Source organism: Phoca vitulina, unplaced genomic scaffold (genome assembly GCF_004348235.1).
Source record: "Phoca vitulina isolate PV1807 unplaced genomic scaffold, GSC_HSeal_1.0 scaffold6, whole genome shotgun sequence".
Taxonomy (NCBI): Eukaryota; Metazoa; Chordata; class Mammalia; order Carnivora; family Phocidae; genus Phoca; species Phoca vitulina.
In genome coordinates this window covers 20,784,804-20,807,344 of record NW_022589709.1, presented here as the reverse complement: position 1 = coordinate 20,807,344, position 22,541 = coordinate 20,784,804, and the positions used below count along the sequence as shown (strand labels likewise).

At 41.9% G+C, this 22,541-nt stretch overlaps 1 protein-coding gene across 1 annotated transcript in view; it reads right to left on the bottom strand.

Annotated features, from left to right (window-relative positions):
• The window catches only part of REEP5 (receptor accessory protein 5), a 36,611-nt gene that overhangs the window by 12,267 nt on the left and 1,803 nt on the right, over window positions 1-22,541 (bottom strand). Inside the window, exon 3 of the mRNA XM_032403850.1 lies at window positions 5,708-5,846. Coding sequence (XP_032259741.1) covers window positions 5,708-5,846 — 139 coding nt within the window. The remainder of the gene's footprint in view (window positions 1-5,707; window positions 5,847-22,541) is intronic.

Here is a 22,541-nt window from a genome sequence, read left to right as displayed (position 1 = left end):
CCTGCCTGGTATTCCTATGTAAAATATCTAATTTTCAGGAATGGATTACTGATGTAGAGATAGATGCCCGTATTACAAGCATGAGCATCAAGGTGAAGTGGGAATGACTCACTGGATTAGGCATCAGTTGGTATCTACTTTATTTTATGACTTGAGGTAAAGTCATAAACAACCTCCCTAAGAGTCAGTTTTCTCTTCCATAGAATTTTAGGCAAGTCATAAATTAATGTCCTTGAAGAAAGTACACCAGATAGCAGTAGTATTACCAAGTCCTACAGTCCTCACTGTTGTTGAAAATCTCTGAAGTATTATCTGCCCATGTAGACATCAACCCCTCAGCAATCCAGAAAAGCTAATTCATTCATCTTTTCTGGATGAATGAAGGCAAGACTACCAGACAGAACCAGAGCTAAGTGTCTACATTTTTGTACCTCTCCAATGTGATTAGGCTACACTCTGGTCTGCTCATTTCTTCCCAGTACCCTCTAGCTATTGTCTTGGGACAGTAAAATAATTACTGCTCTCTACCTACATCGTTAGCATTTCCCAGTTTTCAAATGAAATAGCTTTCTTGTATTAAAAAATAAATTACTGTTCAACTCTCACGGTGATATTCAGCCACCAGCTTTTATAACTCCCTTTTCTTAATCTACATAACTGTTCTAGAGCCCAGGAGTACCCTGAACTACACATATGCAACCATCCTTCTATTATTATTTTTAAAGATTTTACTAATTTATTTATGTTTTGTTTATCTATTTATTTGAGAGAGACAGAGAGAGGAGCAGAGGGAGAGGGACAAGCAGACTCCCTACTGAGCGCGGAGCTTGACGTGGCTCTCGATCCCATGACCCTGAGATCATGACCTGAGCTGAAATCAAGAGTCAGACGCTTAGCTGACTTGAGCCACCCAGGCACCGCTCCCGCCACCATCCTTTTAATCAAGCTGCCCTCAAAGTGCCAACTGACGATGCTCCCATGAGCAAACACAAGCCCACTCTTACCTGCAGTTCAGACAAAGAGCCTGTGCTATTTTAACTGATTCTTGGCACGATGAGCACTAACATACTAACTCCTTAAATTACAGATTACAGCAGGCCAGATAATTCTGTCTGTGGTTCTAATGCTGTCACCGTCCAGTTTTCTCCTGGAAGAGGTATTTCCAAGGTAGGGATATGTTTTATATACAGCTTGGGACCAGCCTGGGCAGAACTGAGTTAATGTCAAAAAACAAAAAACCCCCACACTCAGCACTGACCTGCTGATACGCTACCATCACCCGATCAGAAACAAAAGCCATAGGAAGCTTTCACAATGGAACCCCAGGAACAGTGACAGGCTAAAGTTAAAGCAGGCTGCTCAGCATGCATCAATAAAAGTTAAAAAAAACAAGTGGAAGGGAAGATTTCCCTGTTCTTTTTGCCTTCCACAAAGTTAAGAGAAATGTTCTGCTGTCCATCATGGGTGAAGCAGTAGAGGTGACTGTTGGGACAGTTGGGTTAGGACTTAAACTGGCTGGAGTTTATTCAACCTCATTTAAGAAAATGATCTAAATGAGCATAAAGAGGAGGCGCAAAGCTATTCACTGCAGCATTTGTTAAAACTGCAAGATAAATATCCTAAATGTCCATCAATTGGGAAATTAGTACATTACCACCTATGATGGATTAGACCATTTGTCAGAATATTGAATAACATGAGAAAATACTCCAAGTATTATGTTAATTAAAAAAGTGAAATATAGAATTGTGTATAATATGTGGTCTCAACCATACATACATGGTTAAAACAATAATATATACTTGGTTCTGTGTGTCTTTGCATGTGGACTGATATGTTCCCACATTAAAAAAATTTAGAAAGACTAAGATGTTAATGATGGTAGGACTTTTCCTCCCTATATAAAACATGCCCCAACACACACACATGCACATGCACGCGCACACACACACACGCACACATACACACACAAATGAATGTAAACAGTAAGACAGCAGGGACTTATTTTATTCACCAAAATATCCTTCTGACCTAGAACAGATTCTAGCACATAGAGGTTCTAAATAAATATCTTCTGAATAAAGAAATGAACATAGACTACCTTCATTATCAGAGGGGGAAAAAAAGGCTTTTACATTTATTTTTAAAAACCTCCTGCTTAAAGACCGACCTCAGAGCAAAGCTCACAATCCACTATTTCTAGCCAAATAGATTGTATATTATCTTGCCAACTAATCTTTGATGCCTAATCACTGGTTCCTCTTATTTTCCTCCAATCTTGGGCTGTTTTAAAGATTATTTTATTTTATTTTTATTTATTTATCTGAGAGAGAGAGAGCACGAGCAGGGGAAGGGGCAGAGGGATAAGCAGACCCTGATGAGCTTGGAGCCCAATGGGAGGATCGATCTCAGAACCCTGAGATCATGACCTGAGCCGAAGTCAGATGCTAAACCGGCTGAGCCATCCAGGCACCTCCAATCTTAGGCTGCTTTATAAAAAATACCAATATCAATTCTGCAAAAGATAAATATTAGATGTGTCCTTACTTAGATCTCTTTTCTCACTCTATACATCACCATGTGATTGCAGCAATGGAATATGGTCTGTGCTAGTCTTTAAAAGGGGATATTTTCAGGGTGCCTGGGTGGCTCAGTTGGTTAAGTGTCTGCCTTCAGCTCAGGTCATGATCTCCGGGTCCTGGGATCGAGCCCCACATCAGGCTCCCTGCTCAGTGGGGAGTCTGCTTCTCCCTCTCCCTCTGCCCACTCCTCTGGCTCGTGTGCTCTCTCTCAAATAAATAAATAAAATCTTTAAATTAAAAAAAGGGGGGATGTTTTCCTACCCACTCTGCAAGTCAGAGGCTTTTTCTGTCTGTTCTCTGAAGCCACTCAGAATATTCACTACTGTAGGAAGAAAGCATTTTGATTGACAGGATAATCAATTTTTAATCATCTCAAGTATATTATCTATTTGGAACATGCAGTAAATTCTCTCATTCTCACTGATGACTACTAATGGATGCACATTTATTTTAATACTAGGGAAGAAGATTTTGCTGCAAAGCCTTTTTTGTAATGTAGTTCAAAACCAAATATAAATGATTTAGTAGTTATCTCTTATTTGGGATCCTCTCTTTACCTTGTGTGACCTCCATTAGCAGAGGTGACCAGAGGCCGGCTGGAGTCAGGCTTGCTCATGTTTTGGAAGTCTGAGGTCAGCTCCTGGTGTGAGTGGTTCTGCTGACAGGATACTGTTCATTGCAGCAAGCAGGTGGACCCAAGGCAAAAGCCAAGTTTCTTTCCTTAGAGACTGCACTGTGATGTCACTACCATTAGATGGATCTTATGAAGGACTTCAAAATTGTTTGTAGTTTAAAATATGTGATATCCAAGTAAGATCATAAAAATATCTCTAGAAATGCCGAATGTCTTTGAATAACAAAAACACACAGAAAATCTAGCAGTCTTTGAAATCTTAAATCTTACCACAGAATTTAAAAAAAATGTATCTTGAAAGGAAAATTCTTCAGCCATCTTACAAGGCATTCTATGGTCATATCATTCAAAATTAAGAAATTATAGGGCACCTGGGTGGCTCAGTCGGTTAAGCATCTGCCTTCGGCTCACTTCGGCTCAGGTCACGATTCCGGGGTCCTGGGTTCAAGTCCCATCAGGTTCCCTGCTTAGGGGGCAGTCTGCTTCTCGCTCTCCTAATAGTTTATTTTTTGCTTTTGTTTCCCTTGCTTGAGGAGATATATCTAGAAATATGTGGCTAAGTTCAATGTCAAAGAAATACTACCTCTATTTTCTTTTAGGAGTTTTATGGTTTCAGGTCTCACATTTAGGTCTTTAACCCATTTTGAGTTTATTTTTGTATATGGTGTAAGAAAGTGGTCCAGTTTCATTCTTTTGATGTGGCTGTCCAGTTTTCCCAGAATCATTTATGGAAGAGACTATCTTTTCTCCATTTTATAGACTCGCCTCCTTTGTCATAGGTTAATCAATCATATAAGCATGGGTTTATTTCTGGGGACTCTATTCTGTTCCTTTGATCTGTATGTCTATTTTTGCGCCAGTGCCCTATTGTTTTGATTACTACACTTTTGTAGTAGCTCTGGAATCTGGGCTTGTGAAGCCTCCAGCTCTGTTTTTCTTTTTCAAAACTACCTTGGCTATTCCGGGTCTTTTGTGATGCCATACAAATTTTAGGATTATTTATTCTAGTTCTATGTAAAATGCTATTGGTATTTTGATAGGGAATGCACTGAATCTGTACATTACTTGGAAATATATGTATATGTATATATATATTTTTGCAATCTTTCCTTCCAGTTTTCAAGTTTGTTCCATTCTGTTATTTATGCCATACCGTGTCTTCTTTATTTCAACTCTTTTTCATATCTCATATTTTTCCTTGGCTCTTTCCTGCGTTTTCTGGTTCCTATTTCATATTGCTATACTTCTCCTGCTAGCAGTCTATCTTAGAAGTCTTGGTTAGTCAGTTCTAATATTTCTACGGCTGACAGAATTTTGTAATTGATTGCATTGTCTTTCTTTTGAAATGGTTGTACTTTCCAAATATCTTGTTATTTTGGCCTGTAAGCTCGTTTTCCGCTGGGAGTATCAGCTGCCCTGTTAGGCCCTGGGATGGAGGAAAACCACACGCCAATGCATGCTGGTCCCAGTAAGCTGTGGGTAGGAAGCCCCGGACGGCAAAGGAACCACAGTTCATCACTCTTCTCCCACTAAACAGCCCCGCAGGCCAAGGGAGCACCCTTTGCTCCCCGAGAAGCATTAGAAGGAGATGCTCATAAGCTGTACCGCACAGCTCAAGGGGGCAGAGCAAGAGTGGACGGGGAGGAACCACCCTGGCTCCTGAGTTCCACTCATTTTCCTCAGCGCCTCAACAAGGACAGGACTTCTATGCCCAAACCTCCGTTTTAGAAAAAAAGTACAGGAGAATGTTTTCTAACTTGGAGGTATAGAAGCAGGACAAAATGTAAAAGTGACAAAGAAAAAGATTTGATGAGAGCATTTAAGGTTTCCAATGAAACTTTACATACACCCTATCTCTTAGATGTTAACTTTCTCATTCAGAATCGATACGGGTCCCAGTAGGAATGAGTTTCAACTTCCTAATCCTTTTCCTCACATGCTGGTTACCAAGCTTGGTTCTCTACCAAACACAAGGTGTGGCAGGGCAGCTCCCTGACCAAGGCACCTGCCAATGTTCTCAAAATGACTTCCTCAGAGCGCCCCTTTCACATCTTTCTCCAAACCTATGTAAGAAATGAGTACTTTTTTCTTCTAGAAATAATGACTCCTGCACACCAGTGTGAATACTCAGTGACCTGCCAAAATGTGCAGTGCTTCTGCGCCGAGCACAGCCAGCTCCGCTTGAAGACAGGGTCTTGGCAAACACCGGCAATGCCTATGCTACGTCACCGAATTTCCATCTTTTATTATCAAGCACACCTTGAATACATACTTGCTTTGGCTGTTTCCAAGACAGTATACAAAGTAAGTGAGCTGTGCCGAACTCTGTGTTCCTGTTTCTAAGGGGAGGAAGAGCCACAGATGTTCAACGTTCAAGCCTTTGTTCCTATGCCTCTATAGAGGTCCTGAGATGGAGTTCATTTTAGTGGTAGGGCACAAAGCAAATCCACAGATGGAAGGAAACAGAGCAGTTCAGGAAAAGCCAACATACCTTCAGCATGTAGTAGAAGGGGACCCATGACAGGAAGAGGTCAGAGAAGAATTCAGCAATGCTGAACACACCGTACACTACCCAGTAGGTCAGCCACTGGGTATCATCTTCTTTGTTGGGACTCTCTATGGCTTTGATTCTGAAAGGCAATAAAAAGCACATAGATCATGTAGGGAGACCTCCATGAAACACTTTCCAACAGTAGACTTTGACAGCCCGCCCTCCAACCCCAAGCAGGAAACTCAGGCAAATGCATGCACCGTGTCACTGAGATAAGAATACAACATAAGGATAGGAAGCAGTGTGGGAATAATAAGACAAGCCATTGGTTACCAATCTTCTGGTCACCAGAGAAACCTGCACTAGCTTTCCCCCGGATTTCCACCCTGCCTGTGCCTCAACCCAGGCACCAGGAGATACCACCAATGACTGGGAACCCCCAAGTGGCGTCCTGACACCAGAGATACATCAAGAATTCTCTCATGGTGGGGCGCCTGGCTGGCTCGGTCGGTGGAGTGTGCGACTCTTGATCTTGGGGTTGTGAGTCTGAGCCCCATGTTGGGTGTAGAGATTACTTAAAAATAAAATCTTAAAAAAAAAAAAGAATTCTCTCATGGTAACTTAGTTCTATGTGCTTTTAATAACTGAGGTATATTATGGGTAAACAGAAACTTCTGTAAAGGAATTTCAGGAACACAGTTCAGATACTGCCTGAAGTCTATAACGTACTTCATGACAAACAAGTGAAAGCAAACACTATGGTGTCCATTTGGTTCCGACTGTCATTATGTGATCCTCGGGCTGTGGTCTCTCCTCCCCTCATCTTAATAATGCGACTTTCTCAGTATCAACTACTGCTTAAACAAATTTCATTCTGCAAATGAATGGAAATAAATTTAAAATCATCTTTTACTTCTGAATCACAGAAATCTCTTCCAGGCCTGGGAATCTCTTCATTCTAAACCTGAACTCCATAATTTTTTTATCCTATCCTGACATATGTCTGGATACTTATCATAACTGATTTGAACTAAAATAGTAAACCAGAAGTATGAATCTTGTTAGCCTATGAGATGGGTTAACTATTGAAAATACTTGGTAAAATGGGTTCCCGAAAGAGACCATTAGGGCTGCTGAATCATGCTGAGTCATTCACTAAGAAAGCCTCTGAACTGGGAGAAGCAGCTGTGGGTATTATATTTGTTTGTGTGCATGACCGTTTTAAGGAAACAACTAAAGGGGGAAAGCTACAGCTGACTGAGATGAGCGCTGATGGCGTGAGGGAGAGACAGGGAGAAGTGATGAAGCGAACGCTACTCTGAAAGTCAAGAGTAGGCAAAAGTGTTTCAGTTTACACAAAAGAGTCACAAAATGAATTTAAGAGAGCTGCCTGTAAAATAATGGCTTGTAACATGTGGACTATGTCTGTCTGTGTTTTAGCTTTTCCTCAGATAAAAGCTGGCAAATGTAATGGAGGACCAAAGGAAAAGTGCAGGCAAGCACATGAGCCCAAGAACTAACAACGGTATCCCCTTTACAGGTAAGGTCATTTTCCTCCCAATTTAAGTGGATCTTTTAAGTTATCATTTTGATAAAGATTTGTTTCTTATACATCACTCCTGAGCAGAGGGGATGCAGAGTTATAATTCACTTCTGGTCTCAGTTTGAGGAACAAAAGCAATTCAACACTAAATAAACAAACATGATTCCGTCAACAAACATGCCCACACATAAACATAAACTGAAATAAACATTCCATGGAAACATTCTGATATTTTCAATTCCATTCTGTGTCATTATTTTTAAGAGGTTAGTCAAGATCTACAGATTCAAAACCAGAAAAGCCACCCAAACAGTTCAAGTTCAGTGCTTCAAGCAATAAAAAAAAATGGTTAGTCCTCTAACTTATGAACACTATGGATTCAAAAGCTTCTGTGTTAATACTTGGAACACTATGTATTAACACTGAAAAGTAGGAAAAAAGAGCTCAAAACTGAACACACAGGTTGACCATGACTTAGTAGAAAACCAAGGCACATCAAAGAAGACAGGACCACAAAGTCTTATTAAGCTAAAGAGATTTTTTTAAAAAGATTTTATTTATTTGAGACAGAGAGAGGGAGAAAGAGAGAGCACGCATGAGTGGGAGGGGCAGAGGGAGAGGGAGAAGCAGGCTCCCTGCTGAGCAGGGAGCCCTATCTATCGATCTATCAGTGGATTGGGGCTTGACCCCAGGACCATGAGATCATGACCTGAGCAGAAGGTAGATGCTTAACTGACTGAGCCACCCAGGCGCCCTTAAGCTGAAGAGATTTTTAATAGAATTTCTCATATGACTGAAGAATTTAATTATTGTTTTAATTTAAAATAGCCAAGGTTCGTTTCTAAAAATGTCTACATGTCATAACATCATCAATTAGTCACAACAAGTAGAACCTGAGACTCAAAAAGATGAAGTGCCCCAGTCTAGTTATGGGGAGAGAAGAGCTTAAAATTGCCATTTCCTGGTGGCACCTGGGTGGCTCAGTTGGTTAAGTGTCTGCCTTCAGCTCAGGTCATGATCCCAGGGTCCTGGGATTGAGCCCCGCATCGGGCTCCCTGCTCAGCGGGGAATCTGCTTCTCCCTCTCCCTCTGCTGCTCTGTTAGTGCTCTGTCTCTCTCTCTCAAATAAATAAATAAAGTCTTTTAAAAAAAACAACAACAACACAACTGCCATTTCCTGAATGCTATTTACTTATATACTTCCTTGTCCAAGTGAGTGGACACAGGTGATTACTCAGCAATACACTCTCCTACCTCATACATATACTAAACCACATTTCAACTCAGTATATCAGAATGAGGATGTAGCAACTTCTCAGGCAACACAGGGACTCAAGAAATCTTAAGCAGTGCTCCGTGCCTTTAGGTCATTTCCATTTTGGTCAACATGGCACAGCTAAAGACTGGGAGAGGTAGGAACCTAATAATTTTTTTCCCCAACATCATTTATTGACCAGACTGGCTTTTCCCCCCTTCATATTCTTGCCTCCTTTGTTGTAGATGAATTGACCATATAAGCATGAGTTTATTTCTAGGCTTTCTATTCTGTTCCATTGATCTATGTGTCTGTTTCTCACCAGTACCACACTGTTTTACTACAGCTTTGTAACAGATCTGAAATCTGGGATGGTGCTACCTGCAGCTTTGTTATTTCTCGAGACTGCTTTTGCTAATTCAGGGTCTTTTGTGATTCCATATAAATGTTAGGATTATTTGTTCTAGTCCTGTGAAAAGTGCTATTGGTATTTTGATAGAGATTATACTGAATCTGTAGATTGCTTTCAGCAGTATGGACATTTGAACAATATATTAGTTCTTCCAATCCATGAGTGTGGTACATCTTTCCATTTGTGTCCTCTTCAGTTTCTTTCATCAGTGCCTCATAGTTTTCAGAGTACAGGTTTTTCACATCCTTGGTTAAATTTTACCTAATGATTATTTAACTTCATAATAGCCCTGTGAAATAGGTATCGTTACTTTCATTTTTGAGGGAAAGACTGAGGCTCAGGGAAGAAAAATAACATGTGCAGGGCTTGTAGCTACAAGTAGCAGAGATTGGGGGTGTCTGGCTGGCTCAGTGGGAGAGCAAGCAACTCTTGATCTCAGGGTCATGAGTTCAAGCCCCATGCTGGGTGGAGAGCTTAAGAAAGAAAAAAGGAAGGGAAAGGGAAAGGAAGAAGAAAGAAAAAAGAAAAGGAACAAATAGCAGAGATTGGATTTACACCCAAAATTAACTCCGACAAAGCCTGTGCCTATTTCACACTATTCCAGGCTGTTTTCCTAGTTAGAACAACTCACCACCAGGCTGTATAACACTTAGCAAAAGGTCTGGTACCAAGTAGGCATTTAATAAATATTTATTGCATTAATATAAATACAAAAAAAGAGTTCGTGGTCTTCCTTTTGGAAGGGACCACAATGACCTAGTCTTATGCTGAAGAAAACCAAGGCTCAGAAAGGGTAGAGTGGGTCAGAGAAGACAAATAGGAGGAAACGTCAGTCTCACGGTCCAGATCCTTGGAGAACCCTTCCACCCTCCATCCTGCTTACTCGGGCGGAAGGCAGGCAGAGGTGGGAAGGGCAGGGAGGGCAATTAGAAGTGAACACGACAGTGTACCAAGTTGGTGCCCTAGTCCACTGTTTCTCAAACTTAGATGATGATCCACCTCCACCTAGAGAACGAATTAAACATATACATGCCTGGGTCCTTTTCATACCTAGTGTTCAGGCTCTGGCAGGTAGGGCACAGGTATAGACTTGAAGAAAGCTGGGGAGGTGATCCTAAGGCTGAGCCAAGTTTCAGAACCTCCAGCTCACAGTTCAGTCTCAGCACCACCTCCCCGTCCTTTCTAGGAAAGAAAATCCAAGTGATGGACTTGGAGCCAATCGGCTGTAGCCAAAGGGTAGGCTACCCCTTTCCAGCAATGACCGGGCGGCCAAGAGAGAAGAAAAGTTAGACAGGGAAGGCAAACTGAATAATGTCTCTGCTACAATTAGGATGAGTCACTCTGAGATGATCTAGTACGTTCACCTGAACATTCTCAAATTTGTAAAGGAATTCAAAATAAAAACATCTCCTAACCAAAACTCTTTGCCAAAATTTCAAGAACCAATCTAAAAGGCCTGTATTTGTTTGGCTAGAACACTAACCTCCCCCAGGGCTTTTCAATCCCTAGCTAAACCCTAGAGGAGCTCTGGAACTATCCCAAGAGCAGCTGGCCACTATTCCAAGCACTCCCCCTCCCCCTACAGGCGTGGGCCACTGTCTTACACATTCTCTCTCTCTTTTCCCTTGCCCGCAGTGGGGTATGTTAGCTGAACCACAGACACTGAAGCTGGTTTCAGAACTACTCCTGGGGGGGGGGCACAGTCACAAAAGTCGGACAGCATGGTCTTAGATCGCTCTCTGCAGACCCTTAACTGGCATATTCTCACTACTGATCCAATGCCTGGCCACCTGGGCTCAGTGCTGGGGACTCTTTGTTCTCTCTCTCCTCAGCCACCTGCCATGTTCCAGGGGCAGGGCCTGGCCTACTTGGGGCAGGTGGCAAAAGGAAATGAGGCCTGGCTGAGCAGCACAGACACAGCTAGGCTGCTGACGATGACCGGCAATACGACCTATGGGAGTGGCTCGCAGTTCTAAAAATTCACAGAGCAGAATTAGAAATTGTCGAGTGTCGAGTTGGAAGCTGTCTTACAAACTCTTCCTATTCTATATTTTATAGACCAAAATATGAAGTTCAAAGAGGAAATACTGGTATTAAAATGAATTTCAACTGAAAATAAAATATTATAGAAGCATGTGTCTACACATTTTTTAAGGGCAGTAATGAACTATGTAAATACACGTTGGTGTGTCCACACAATGAAATATTCTGAAGCCTTTAAAAAGGATATTAACAGAGAAAGATGTCCAAGGTATAGGGTTGAATGTAAAAAGGAGATTACTAACTTTGTGTTTTGAAAAAAAGAGAGGCAGATATATATTTGTATGTGTTTACAGACCAAGAACGGTGTCCAGAAATATATATTTCAAATTGGGTAAAGTTAATCCTGGGCATTGGGATTGAAGAATTTCATTTTAGGTCTCTGTAATGAGCCTGTACTATTTTTTATAACAAGAGGAAGGAAAAAAGATTTCCGTGTGGGGAAAAAAAAATGAACAGCAGACTTTCTACAACTGCTTCCTCCCATGAGACTAGCTCTCTCTCTCTCGGGCTTTGTTAAACATGGAAGTGAACATCAGGCACTCATTTCATTTCTCTCTTGAGGAAACAGCTCGTGGTTTTCTTACAAACAAACTTCTCTAACAATGACTGGACACACGCTGTTGTGTTTTAGAGCATTGAAAGGCCTTCAATACACACATAAACACAGAAAGAGAAAAGAGAGTCCAATAGGCCATCACATGGAATGGACTCATTCTAATTTTCTACTTAAACAAAGCAAACTATAAAAAATTCGTAGTTACTATGGAATAGCTAGACTTTCCCCTTCCTTCCCAACGCTCATCTGACTTTGCATCATTTCACCATCCTTGGCTTGTACCTTGTAATCTGCTTTTACCACTTACTAGGCACATGACCTTGAGCAAGTTATTCTGGGCCTTAGTGTCCTCATTTGTCCTGAAGGCAGACACTTAACCATCTGAGCCACCCAGGCACCCCTTGTCCTCATTTGTCAAGCAGGAATGATAAAACTTATCATGTTGTCATGAAGATTAAATTAATACGTGTAAAGCACTTAGAATCAATGACCTGAACCGAGGAAGTTCTTGTTAAATATTACCTTAATAGATAAATACTTATAACATGATAATAATTTATTATTATTATAGGAAGGCAAAAGACTAAAAGGAAAAGCAAGTGATAAGAACACTCCAGTCCTTCTGGCTAAGCAGAGCTGGTAGAGGGTTAACAGCATTGTTAATAAGGCTAAAAGGAGATAAGAGAATTACCCATGGATTTTAATTATACCTCACTCTCCAAATCCCAAATGCTACAGGGAGTAAAGAGTTGAAATCCCAAAATCCCATTTGCAGGTCAATGGGAACAAACATGGACACTGCTGAGAACATTTTTCAGGCCCATGGTGTGAAGGTGGACAAATTCTCTGCCTTAGTATTGGATTGGTATTGATACGCACAAAACCCACTGGCCAGACCACTGGGCTCCTGTGGCAGGTACCGGCTGCCTCCACCCTTTGTGGCCCATCTAGTTGTTTATACCTTTACTGCTATTTTCTAAGAGCAAGGGCAGGAAGGAAGGGTGGCCAAAGGATAGCATTAAGCACGTGGAAAGAAAACAAAGGTTGCGCAGAGATGATCTTGGGCTTCTAGTATTCTCTCCCTCCCAAACTGAGTCATTCCTCAGAGAACCTAAGGTATTCCCTGCCCCATGTGGTAATCCACCACAGCAAATCAGCGACAGATGCATTCAGACGCAAGCATATACAGAGCCCTGACGTGGCATCTGACATTGTAAGTAAGCCCTGGGAACAAAACAGTGATTCTCAACATCAAAAATAGTTCCACTCCTAATTAAGGAGCACATGTGTGCTTGGGGAAGGGTCCTATGAAGGAGGGTTGTGGAGGCAGAGTTGTGGGAAACTGGAAATCTTAATAGAAACAAAACAGTGAAAAATGGGATTTAATATTTACAAATTGTTAAAATTATACCCAGTGCTTAGGAACATGTATACCACTGTACCATAAGAGAAGAAAACCATTGGCTATACCACCACATCTTTATGACCTGGAAGAACAAAATTTTCTTGTCCTCTAATGCTCTTGGAATAATAATGTCTTAAGCTGCTGATACAGGTGTAAGAAAAAATAAGACAGGGAACCAAAAAAAGTGGAAGGAATTAATGAAAGAAAATACTAAGGAGGTTTTCCCTTAATCATTTAAAAGCTCAATAACCTAGAGTTAATCATAACTATGATTAAGTTCGTTTTCTTCTTTGTAGGTCAATAAAAGTAACCACCCTTAATTAAGCACTTACTGATTGCTAGATTCTGTGCTAAGTGGTTGACATATACTATCCACCCCTTTTACTTATAAGAAAATTGAGTTTTATGAAAGTTAAGCAATTTGCGCAAGGGTTAACAGAGCTAGGAATTATCAGATCCATATACATATGCTTCTGGTCACTCACAGCAAAGAAATTCTGGTACCTACTACCTGTACTGTTCATGGTTTGTGTATAAGTTGGTCGCTACAATTCAAATTAGCCAAATAACATAAAATTAAGTAATACATTTCTTCAAAGCACTGGCTTTACTACTAAAACTGGTTGTATCCACCCACAGAATTTTAATTTTAATGAGTCTATTATATTACCAAACAGTGAATCCAAAAAAGCAGTTAATAAAAAAAACCCTATAACAATAAACAAACAGCTTTGAGATACGCTGCTGGTAAAGAACAGAAAGAAATCTACCTGGGATCAATTTGCTTTGTTTTATTTTGAATGTGGTAAATCATATTTAATAGCAAATATTCCAAATTTCAGGATAGATTATTTGAAGCTTGAATATGAAGAACACAGACCATAATGTCTATAATCCTTTTTTTGATATAGCAGATACGTAGCGTGACCATCCACAGCACCCACTATGCACAGGACTACTTCTGCTGTATTTATCAGAGAGTGTGATATAGGAATTCCTGAGAGCTCAAAATGGTTTTCCTATTCTTTATTACCTATACTTTCTTAAACCTTTATTGGTTTAGAAGAATGTCACTGTGAATCTTATTTGACTCATATAGTGCATCAAATTAGAAGGAAAAAGAATGACATATTTTAAGACATAAACACTAGTTTGTTTCCATGCTGATAAAGAAAAGATTTTTCTTCTTCATGGAAAAAAGGAAGGTAAGAAGCTATGGGGACGCAAAGTTCCACTTGTTTTTCACGGCAGAGCAGTTGTGCTCTCAAAGCAAGAGAGAGGATCCTGCCCATACAATAAAAGCAATTTGCTTATTTACCATTTATATCGTGCCCAACCCTTCTCTCCTATTCAAAAAAGAAAGAAAGAAACAAAGGAAAAGAAAGAAAAAGATATGAGACAGCTAGCTAGATATGCCTCCTAAATACATAGAAAGTATCTTCTAAGGTGACTCTACAAGAACAGTAAAAAAAAAAAATGCTCCTTTACTCTTTAATATGGTGTTCCCGTATATAAAATGACCAACTTAGTGAAATACATAAATAAGCTAAATTCACAGGCAAATACACTTTAAGATGAGTCTATAAAATATAAAACATCTCTAATGGGACCGAATATTAAAACAAAAACCATCATTCAGTAGCCAAACATTTTGATGTTTAATTATAATGATCTTTTTTTAACCAACTGTCCACCGTTTTGTTTTTTAATGCAAAATGAAAAATTCATTCACAAATATAAAACATGAGGAATGTTGAAGTGTGCAGGCCAGAGAATTCAGGCGTCCCTACACCTACGCCTGGCTTTGCCCCCCACAAACCCATGACCCTGGTCCAGTAACTTGTTTGTGGCCTTAGTTTCCAAATCCGTAAAAGGCAGCTCTCACCCCAGCAGCTTGATCTCTAGGACCTAAACTAGATAACTTTTTTAAGAGGCTCCACACCCAGTGTGGAGCCCAACATGGGGCCTGAACCCACGATCCCGAGATTAAGACCTGAGCTGAGATCAAGAGTCACATGCTTGACCGACTGAGCCACCCAGGCACCTCTAACATTTTATAACTCAAAACTGAATGCCTTAAACTATTTGATAGTTTAAAAAAAATGTATGCCTAAAGCAATAAAACAGCGGGCGCCTGTGGCTCAGTTGGTTAAGCGACTGCCTTCGGCTCAGGTCATGATCCTGGAGTCCCTGGATCGAGTCCCGCATCGGGCTCCCTGCTCGGCGGGGAGTCTGCTTCTCCCTCTGACCCTAACCCCTCTCATGTGCTCTCTCTCTCGCATTCTCTCTCTCTCAAATAAATAAATAAAATCTTAAAAAAAAAAAAAAAGCAATAAAACAGCAGATGCGAATCCTACTGGAACAACCTTTGTTGATAAAATTGATGGTTCTGTAAATATAATATCATAAAGTTTAACTTAAGCTCAAGTACCTTCACAGCCTGGACAACAACCATCTAAACTGACGTTTCCCAGGCAAAAGAAAGCCACATCAAGACAGGCAGGTAGCAGCCTCGAGTTACCTCAGACGTGTAAGTGACCCCTTCACCAGATCACCTGGTCTAACTACCAGAAGCTGCAGGATATATATAGTGGCCGTGTGACTGAGAGGCGCTGATAAGCTCTACTCCCAGGAACCAGAGAGTGTGCGAGTGACAGAGTAAAGTCAGAAGAGGTTTCTACAGCCCCCACTTCTACTTCAATTGCTACAAAAAAGCCATTTCATGAACAATTTTTGAAACTGTTTCTCAGCTTCTATATTAACTCATTGGTAATGTTGTCAACAGCCACACATTACCTTAAAATGCTCCATATGTATTTCTAGTTGTTGGAAATACTGTAAGAGATGAGGAATACTCATTTAAAGTCAGTCCTGAAAAAGAGAAGTCCCAGATGGGGTGGATGAAGGCAAAAGGACAGATAAACTACATCTCCAGGGCCCTCATGAACAGGAAAAAAAAAAAAAAAAAATCATTAAAATCCATACGGAACATTCTAGAACAGAGTATTAGGAATGGGCTCTCTCCCCACAACTCCTTTAGAGCCCAGAAAGTAGATCATGAATAAGTCGTTTAAATCATTCATCTTACTTGCTCCTTAAGACTTTCTTTTCTCTATGGCACAGGCAAGGGGGAGTGGGGGGAAGAAACTAACCAAAATGCTGGCTGTGATTACCTACAAAAATAGTGACATGCTGTTATAAGGACATTTTTATCCCTTTTTCTAGTTTTCTCCACAATTCCATCTTAAAATAGTTTAGCACTATTAGCAGTAATCCTAAGTGAAAACGCAACCGATAAAAAGCCGACAAAAGTAAAATGTTTAAATGTCTAAGATTTCAGGATGTTCGAGGCAAAATTTACAGGATGCCAGTTCCTGGTCCAAGTGCAGAGTCGGCCAGAACGTTGCATGTGCTGCACACCCCCCAGCGAAGTCCGTGTGGGCTGCACTGCCCCAGTCCTGAGCACCCCAGCACAGAGCTCCCGGCTGCCGAGGGAAAAGCTAGTGTAACAGGAACATACTCAGCTTAGTAGAAAATAGATCTACTCCCAAATTCTCATCAATAAAAAAGGACCAAAAAACCCCATAATTACACGTTCTGGAAACACACACACACACACACACACGAAAACAAACACGCCCCTTACGAATGAGTCTGAGAACCACAAATACACATCCTCCAGCACCATCAGGGAAGCCCGACTTTGCTTCAGGTGACTTGCTTTTCTGAAACAAAGTGGCACCCAAATGCCAGTCACACCAGGGCCACTTTCTCAAAGTCTCCTCTGGGTCCCAAACCTCCGGTTGGGGGTCTGCCACTGTAGATCTTAAATGAGATTTCAGTCCTTTGTAACCTATGCTCCCGCACTTTGTCTGCTATGAATCATTAACGAAGAAAATGCTGGGGCTTTTACGTGGGCTTAATTGCATTACGTTCTTGTAGTTATTTTGACAGCGTCTCTTCCGAATTTCCCCCCTCACTGTCCCCTTTCCGATCTGACCTCACAGGGGTCATCCCCAAACATCTTCTCCTTGAGATTCTTTGCCTCCTGATACAGAACTAAAGGCAAGGCCACATTCCCTCAGGAATCCAATTCCGGGCGTCCTCCTCAGATGGGCTTGCCCTGGGAAAACAGAGCAAGTCTCTGCAAATAGCTGGTTATGCTACTGCTCTTGTAAATCAATGCTCTGTAACAAGCGAAAGAACCTGTTAGTAATACATTCTAACTCATGCTCACAGAACACTGCCAATGCCTATGTGTGTGCAGATGTAGGATTTGGGAGGGCAGTACCCTACTTGAGAGGAAAAATACACTGCATGAAGACAATGTATCGACAGTGTCAAATCGAGAAAAGAAGTTCACATCAACAGTTCACTTTTCATCTCTGCCTGGGGTATGGCGTGTATCTGAGATAGCCCAAGAGCCACACGGAACGTAGTGTAACAGAAAAAAAACACAGACTTTGGAACCAGAGTCCCTGGTTGTTTGGTTGGCTTATTTATTTATTTATTTATTTATTTATTTTAGTTTTTTATTTATTTGAGAGAGAGCGAGAGAGATCACAGACGGAGGAGAAGAGGGAGGGGAAGAGGGAGAGGGAGAAGCAGACTCCCCACTGAGCAGGGAGCCCGACGTGGGGCTCGACATGGGGCTCGGTCCCAGGACCCTGGGATCAGGACCTGCGCTGAAGGCAGACGCTTAACCGACAGAGCCACCCAGGTGTCCCTATTTATTTATTTTAAAAATAAGCTCTATGCCCAATCTGGGGCTTGAACTCACAACCCCCAAGATTAAGAGTCTTATGCTCTGCCAACTGAGGCAGGCAGGCTCCCTGGGTTTAAATACATTTTACCATCTACTAGTTGTGAGAACCTGATCAAGTTATTTCTTCCTGGGCGCCTGGGTGGCTCAGTTGTTTAAGCAACTGCCTTTAGCTCAGGTCATGATCCTGGAGTCCCGGGATCGAGTCCCGCATCAGGCTCCCTGCTCAGCGGGGAGTCTGCTTCTCCCTCTGACTCTCCCCCCCTCTCATGCTCGCTCTCTATCACTATCTCTCTCAATAAATAAATAAAAATCTTTAAAAAAAAAGTTATTTCTTCCTCTGTTTCCTCATCTGTAAAATGGAACAATCATAGTACTTACATCAGCGGGGTGCCATGAGGATTACATGAGCTATATTTGTAAAGCAAGTACTTAACGGGGTATATAAGTGTCTATTAAATGAAGTGCTACGCAGGTATTCAGCTGTGCAAACTGCTAAAAGCAATAACCTTCTCTGTCCCGGTGGCACAGCTTAAAATGGGCTGGTGAGGACACAGAAGATAAAATGACACATCACTGAAGTGGGCATGAGATTGCAAAAGTGCTGCCAAACATTAGACTGAATGTAGTCACCAAAATGCTGGACTCCTATTTAATCTTTTTGAGCTTGGTACTAAAATACGCCTAACTGTGCTTTCACATTCCTGTGTAGTAACTGAGGTTCCAGACCACGTTTGGCTTCTGGGTGACCTTGGGAAACACACTCTACCTCTCTGTGCCTGGGTCATTTGAAAACTAAAGGAATTAGATTACATGCTTGATCCCTACGGCCCAACTCTGGTAGTCCCAGGAAGGTGGTAGCCTCATCTTTGTGAAAAATATGAAATAAAAAGAAAAATCAATAGACGTTTTTGTAGACTTTTTAAAAAGTCACTGAGTAGGATAAAAAGCAAACTCTCCTCCTTACCTTTCTCTGCAGGGCAAAAATAAAAATAGAAAATAAAGTCATTAGACTTGCTTTCATACTTCCATTTGACCAAAGAAGCAGGGACAAGACTGGCACCCATTCGAGAACCCTGGTGGGGGCTGCCTTAGGTCTCTGGCAACAGCCTCTGCATATGAGGGCACACAGAGCACGCGCTCCAGGGGCGTCTCTCGGAAAGACTCCTTTTTTTTGAATGCCCCCGCAAATAGGGGTGCCCCAAGAAAAAAAAAAAAAAAAGGCCCCATGTTAGGATTCCAAAGATATGAACTGTCCAGAATAGGCCAATCCACAGAGACAGAAAGTAGTAAGTGGTTTCTGGAGACTGGGGCATAGGACAAAGAGGGAGTGGCTGCTAATGGGTCGTTTCTTTTGGGGGGTGATGGAAATGTGTTGGAATTAGATAGTGGTGATGGATGTACAACTTTATGAATATACCAAACACTGAACTGTACACTTCACAAAGGTTGTGGGTGAATTATACCTCAGCAAAAAAATGCGGCGGCATGGGGGTAGATCTACTTTAATAACAGAGGCTCACACGATGCAGTGGCCTGCCTTCTCTTCCCAGGAACAGAGCGAAGAAGTCAAGAGATGACAGCAATTCTGTCAACAGCTCTTGACAATGAGAAGGCTGGAGTTAGACCTCAGCCTGCCCATACAGGGTGGCCAAAAAGTCTGGGAACGGAGAGGTAGAAGATTGAAGGCCCTGCTCCCGAAGGGAAATGATGTACCCGAAAATAAGAGTAACCAGTAGGAAGAGGGGGCCTCCTCAGGCCCTAACTGCCCCTCCACGAGCGCTGGCCAGGCCTCCAGCCATCTGGATTCCAACATGCCACAACCTGACCCGAAGCCAGGTACGCCGGGGTCCCACCCATAGTTTTCCCGGGGGCTGAGTCATAAGACAAGCAAGGAAGCCATGGGAGCTTCTCCAAATTTGCCTTCTGTGCCCTGCGGCCTCTAAGCCCCGTGCTGACCATTACGTGGTGTGGGCCTCCCCACGACGGAGGGACAGGAGAGGAACCAGCAGGAGCCAGAGCGGACGGTGAGAAAGGCCGAGACTGGCAACAGTTGGGCAGGGTGGCCACTTCCTTCCAGAGGTCACGGCAGCCACAATGACCTTAAAATGTAAATCGTATCATGTCACCCCCTATTTAAAACCCATCCAAGACAATCAGAAAAGCTGCAAACTCCCTTCAACCACCTGGCATAAATGCACACTGATCCCCCCGCCGCGAGCCCTGCGTCATGGCACCCGCACCTTCCGCGGTCTCCCTCACCTCTGTCCAGGCGCAGAGCTTCCAGCGCAGCGGCTCTGGGCACCCGCGGCTCCTCCACCCGGCTCTGCTCTTGGCTGGCCTGGCACCTCCTCATTCCCCAAGCCTTAACTCAAACAGTACCTCAGATAAATATGCAGAGGGCGTCCTTCCTGTTTTTCCCTACCCCAGCTCCCTGTCCATTTTCCTCACAGGGCTCCCTAACCACACTCCGGCCACTATGCTACTATTCATTGCGGTTTACCTCGGGAGACGGTTCACTGAAGAGAATGGAGAGCGTGTCCACCTTAGTCCACAGTGCAGCTGAAGTGCTGCCACCGTGCCTGCAGTGCGGCTGGATTTGATTCTTGCTAAATAGATGAACTCGTATTTTTTAGGAGAACTCTGGCTGGGGGGCACAGGGAGAATTATAAGAGGCAAGAGAACAAGTAAAGGGAAGCAGATCACAGATCACATTTTAAGTAACGGATTCTGGTGCCACCAATAACACCATTTTCAATGATTTTCTGCCAGTCACACAATGACACTGGTTAAGCAATGAACAAACTTGATTAGACGAATGTTTAACACTGATACCTCAGTGATGTCACTCACTGGGGGTCTGTATGCTTTATACCGTGCACACAATCCCATGTCACCTTGACAAAGCAGAGGTCAGGTAGGGTCCCAGGGTCAGCAGGCCATGTTCCCCTCCCTTTCAGCCCATTAAGTGTAACAAGCACCGGTTACTGCTGCCGCTCTACATCGGGGTTTCAAAACATGGGCGGACATTAGAATCCTTTACAGACTGTAAAAGATCAAGGAGCCTTAAACCTCCGAGCCCAGGGTGCACCCCAGACCAATTCCCCAGAATCTCTGGAGGTAGGGCCCAAGCATTAGGATTTTTCAAAGTTCCTTCCAATAACTCTGATGGGCATCCAAGGCTGAGAACCATTGTTTTAGGGAAAAGTCCAAATATCCACAGAGAGCAACCTTCACTTAATTCCCTTATGGTCATAGAATGTTATCTTTAATTTAAAGGTGAAAGAGTTGGGTCTACCAAAAGGAAGCATCCTATGAATAAATACCACTCTAGAGATGACTCATTATTTCCTGAATTTTTGCTGAAATCATTAAATTCCCTTTATTAGATTTTTAGCACTTTTCCTGCTCCTAGTATAGTATACTACAAATGTCACTTTGCCTCAGAATATTCAAATAGAAAAGAAAGTATATATACTTGGTGAACAGAATAATTCTAAAACATGTAAAACCCACGTGCCTGACCCACTTAGAAATATGAACGTCTCTATCATTTCACAGAATTCCGAGCAATAGACAAGAGCATTTAGCTTCTTGGAAGTAAAAAGGGCCAATACTCTTCAGTTGACTATGCAGGGAATGAAAGAATGACTACAAACACATGATTTAAAACACACACACACACACACACCAAAAAAACCGAAATTGACTTGCTTTAAAATAGGACTAAAAAAGAGATTCCTGCTAGAATTAATCCACTTCAGGTCAAGGAGAAACATACTAGAGTTCTGTGTGCAGTCACATCTGCTTCCACCCTCACCTGAATCTATGTAGATCCCAGAAACAGACTTTTACTTTAGGAAAGTCCACACCAATGACCTCATCACACCAACAGAGAAGGTTATGTTTTGCATGGGATTATGTGCCAAACGGTACTGACGTGGAAAAGGGTTTTATGCTGTTCAGTATTTCCAAAAATCCATATTCCTTTCTGGCTCAAAATAATTCAAGCAGTTAGGCAGTTACTAAAGTGCCACCCAGGATTTGTTCAAAATGGGATCAATAACCTCTAAAGCACAAACTGGAATAATGCTTCCAACCTTTTTCTCCCCAAACTCTTATTAAAGGAACTCTTGCAAGTAGACTACACAACCGGAAGTAATGTACTTTTATGTTATTTTGTCTGATAGCACAGACACGTCGTGCAAGTCATTTTGAATCAGTGTTGCCTACAAACTTTTCATATATACCGTATTATCAGTCGATTACATTTTATGGAAAACTGCTATTCTTGTACCTTTTTCAGTGATCTGAAAGCCAAACAGTTTTCCTAGTCTGCCCTTCTGTGGTATACATATGAAACCTGGATGGTACTTTAGCAGGTAACGCTGGAAGAAGGTAAATGTTTTTCTCAACATGCAGACAGGAGCTCCAAATTCATAAGCAAGTAGTATCCTAACGTAGCCAGACTTTGTGGCGTGCTTCTAAGTGTCTGCACCAGACGAATACAGTAACTATGTATGTAACTTCAATTTAATTGTTCAAATCAGAACTAACTTCTAAAACATGTTTCCTCCTTTCTAGTCAGATACTAAATTCTAGCTTGTCCTGTAATAGACACAAGATGTAATAAATGTGTTATCTGTGTGTTAGCCTCCCAGCCGAAAAGTTTTTCCTCCTTTATCTCTATGGGTGAGAAAAGCTGCAGAGACCAATTCAATGAAAATAAAACCCACCAGCTTTCTTGGGTAGAGCTACAGACTAAAACAATTCATTTGTGGCGAAGAATTCTGATTTGAATGAATGAAAACACGAAATTGTAGAATATTTTCAAAATAAGTACTGTAGAGTAAAAACC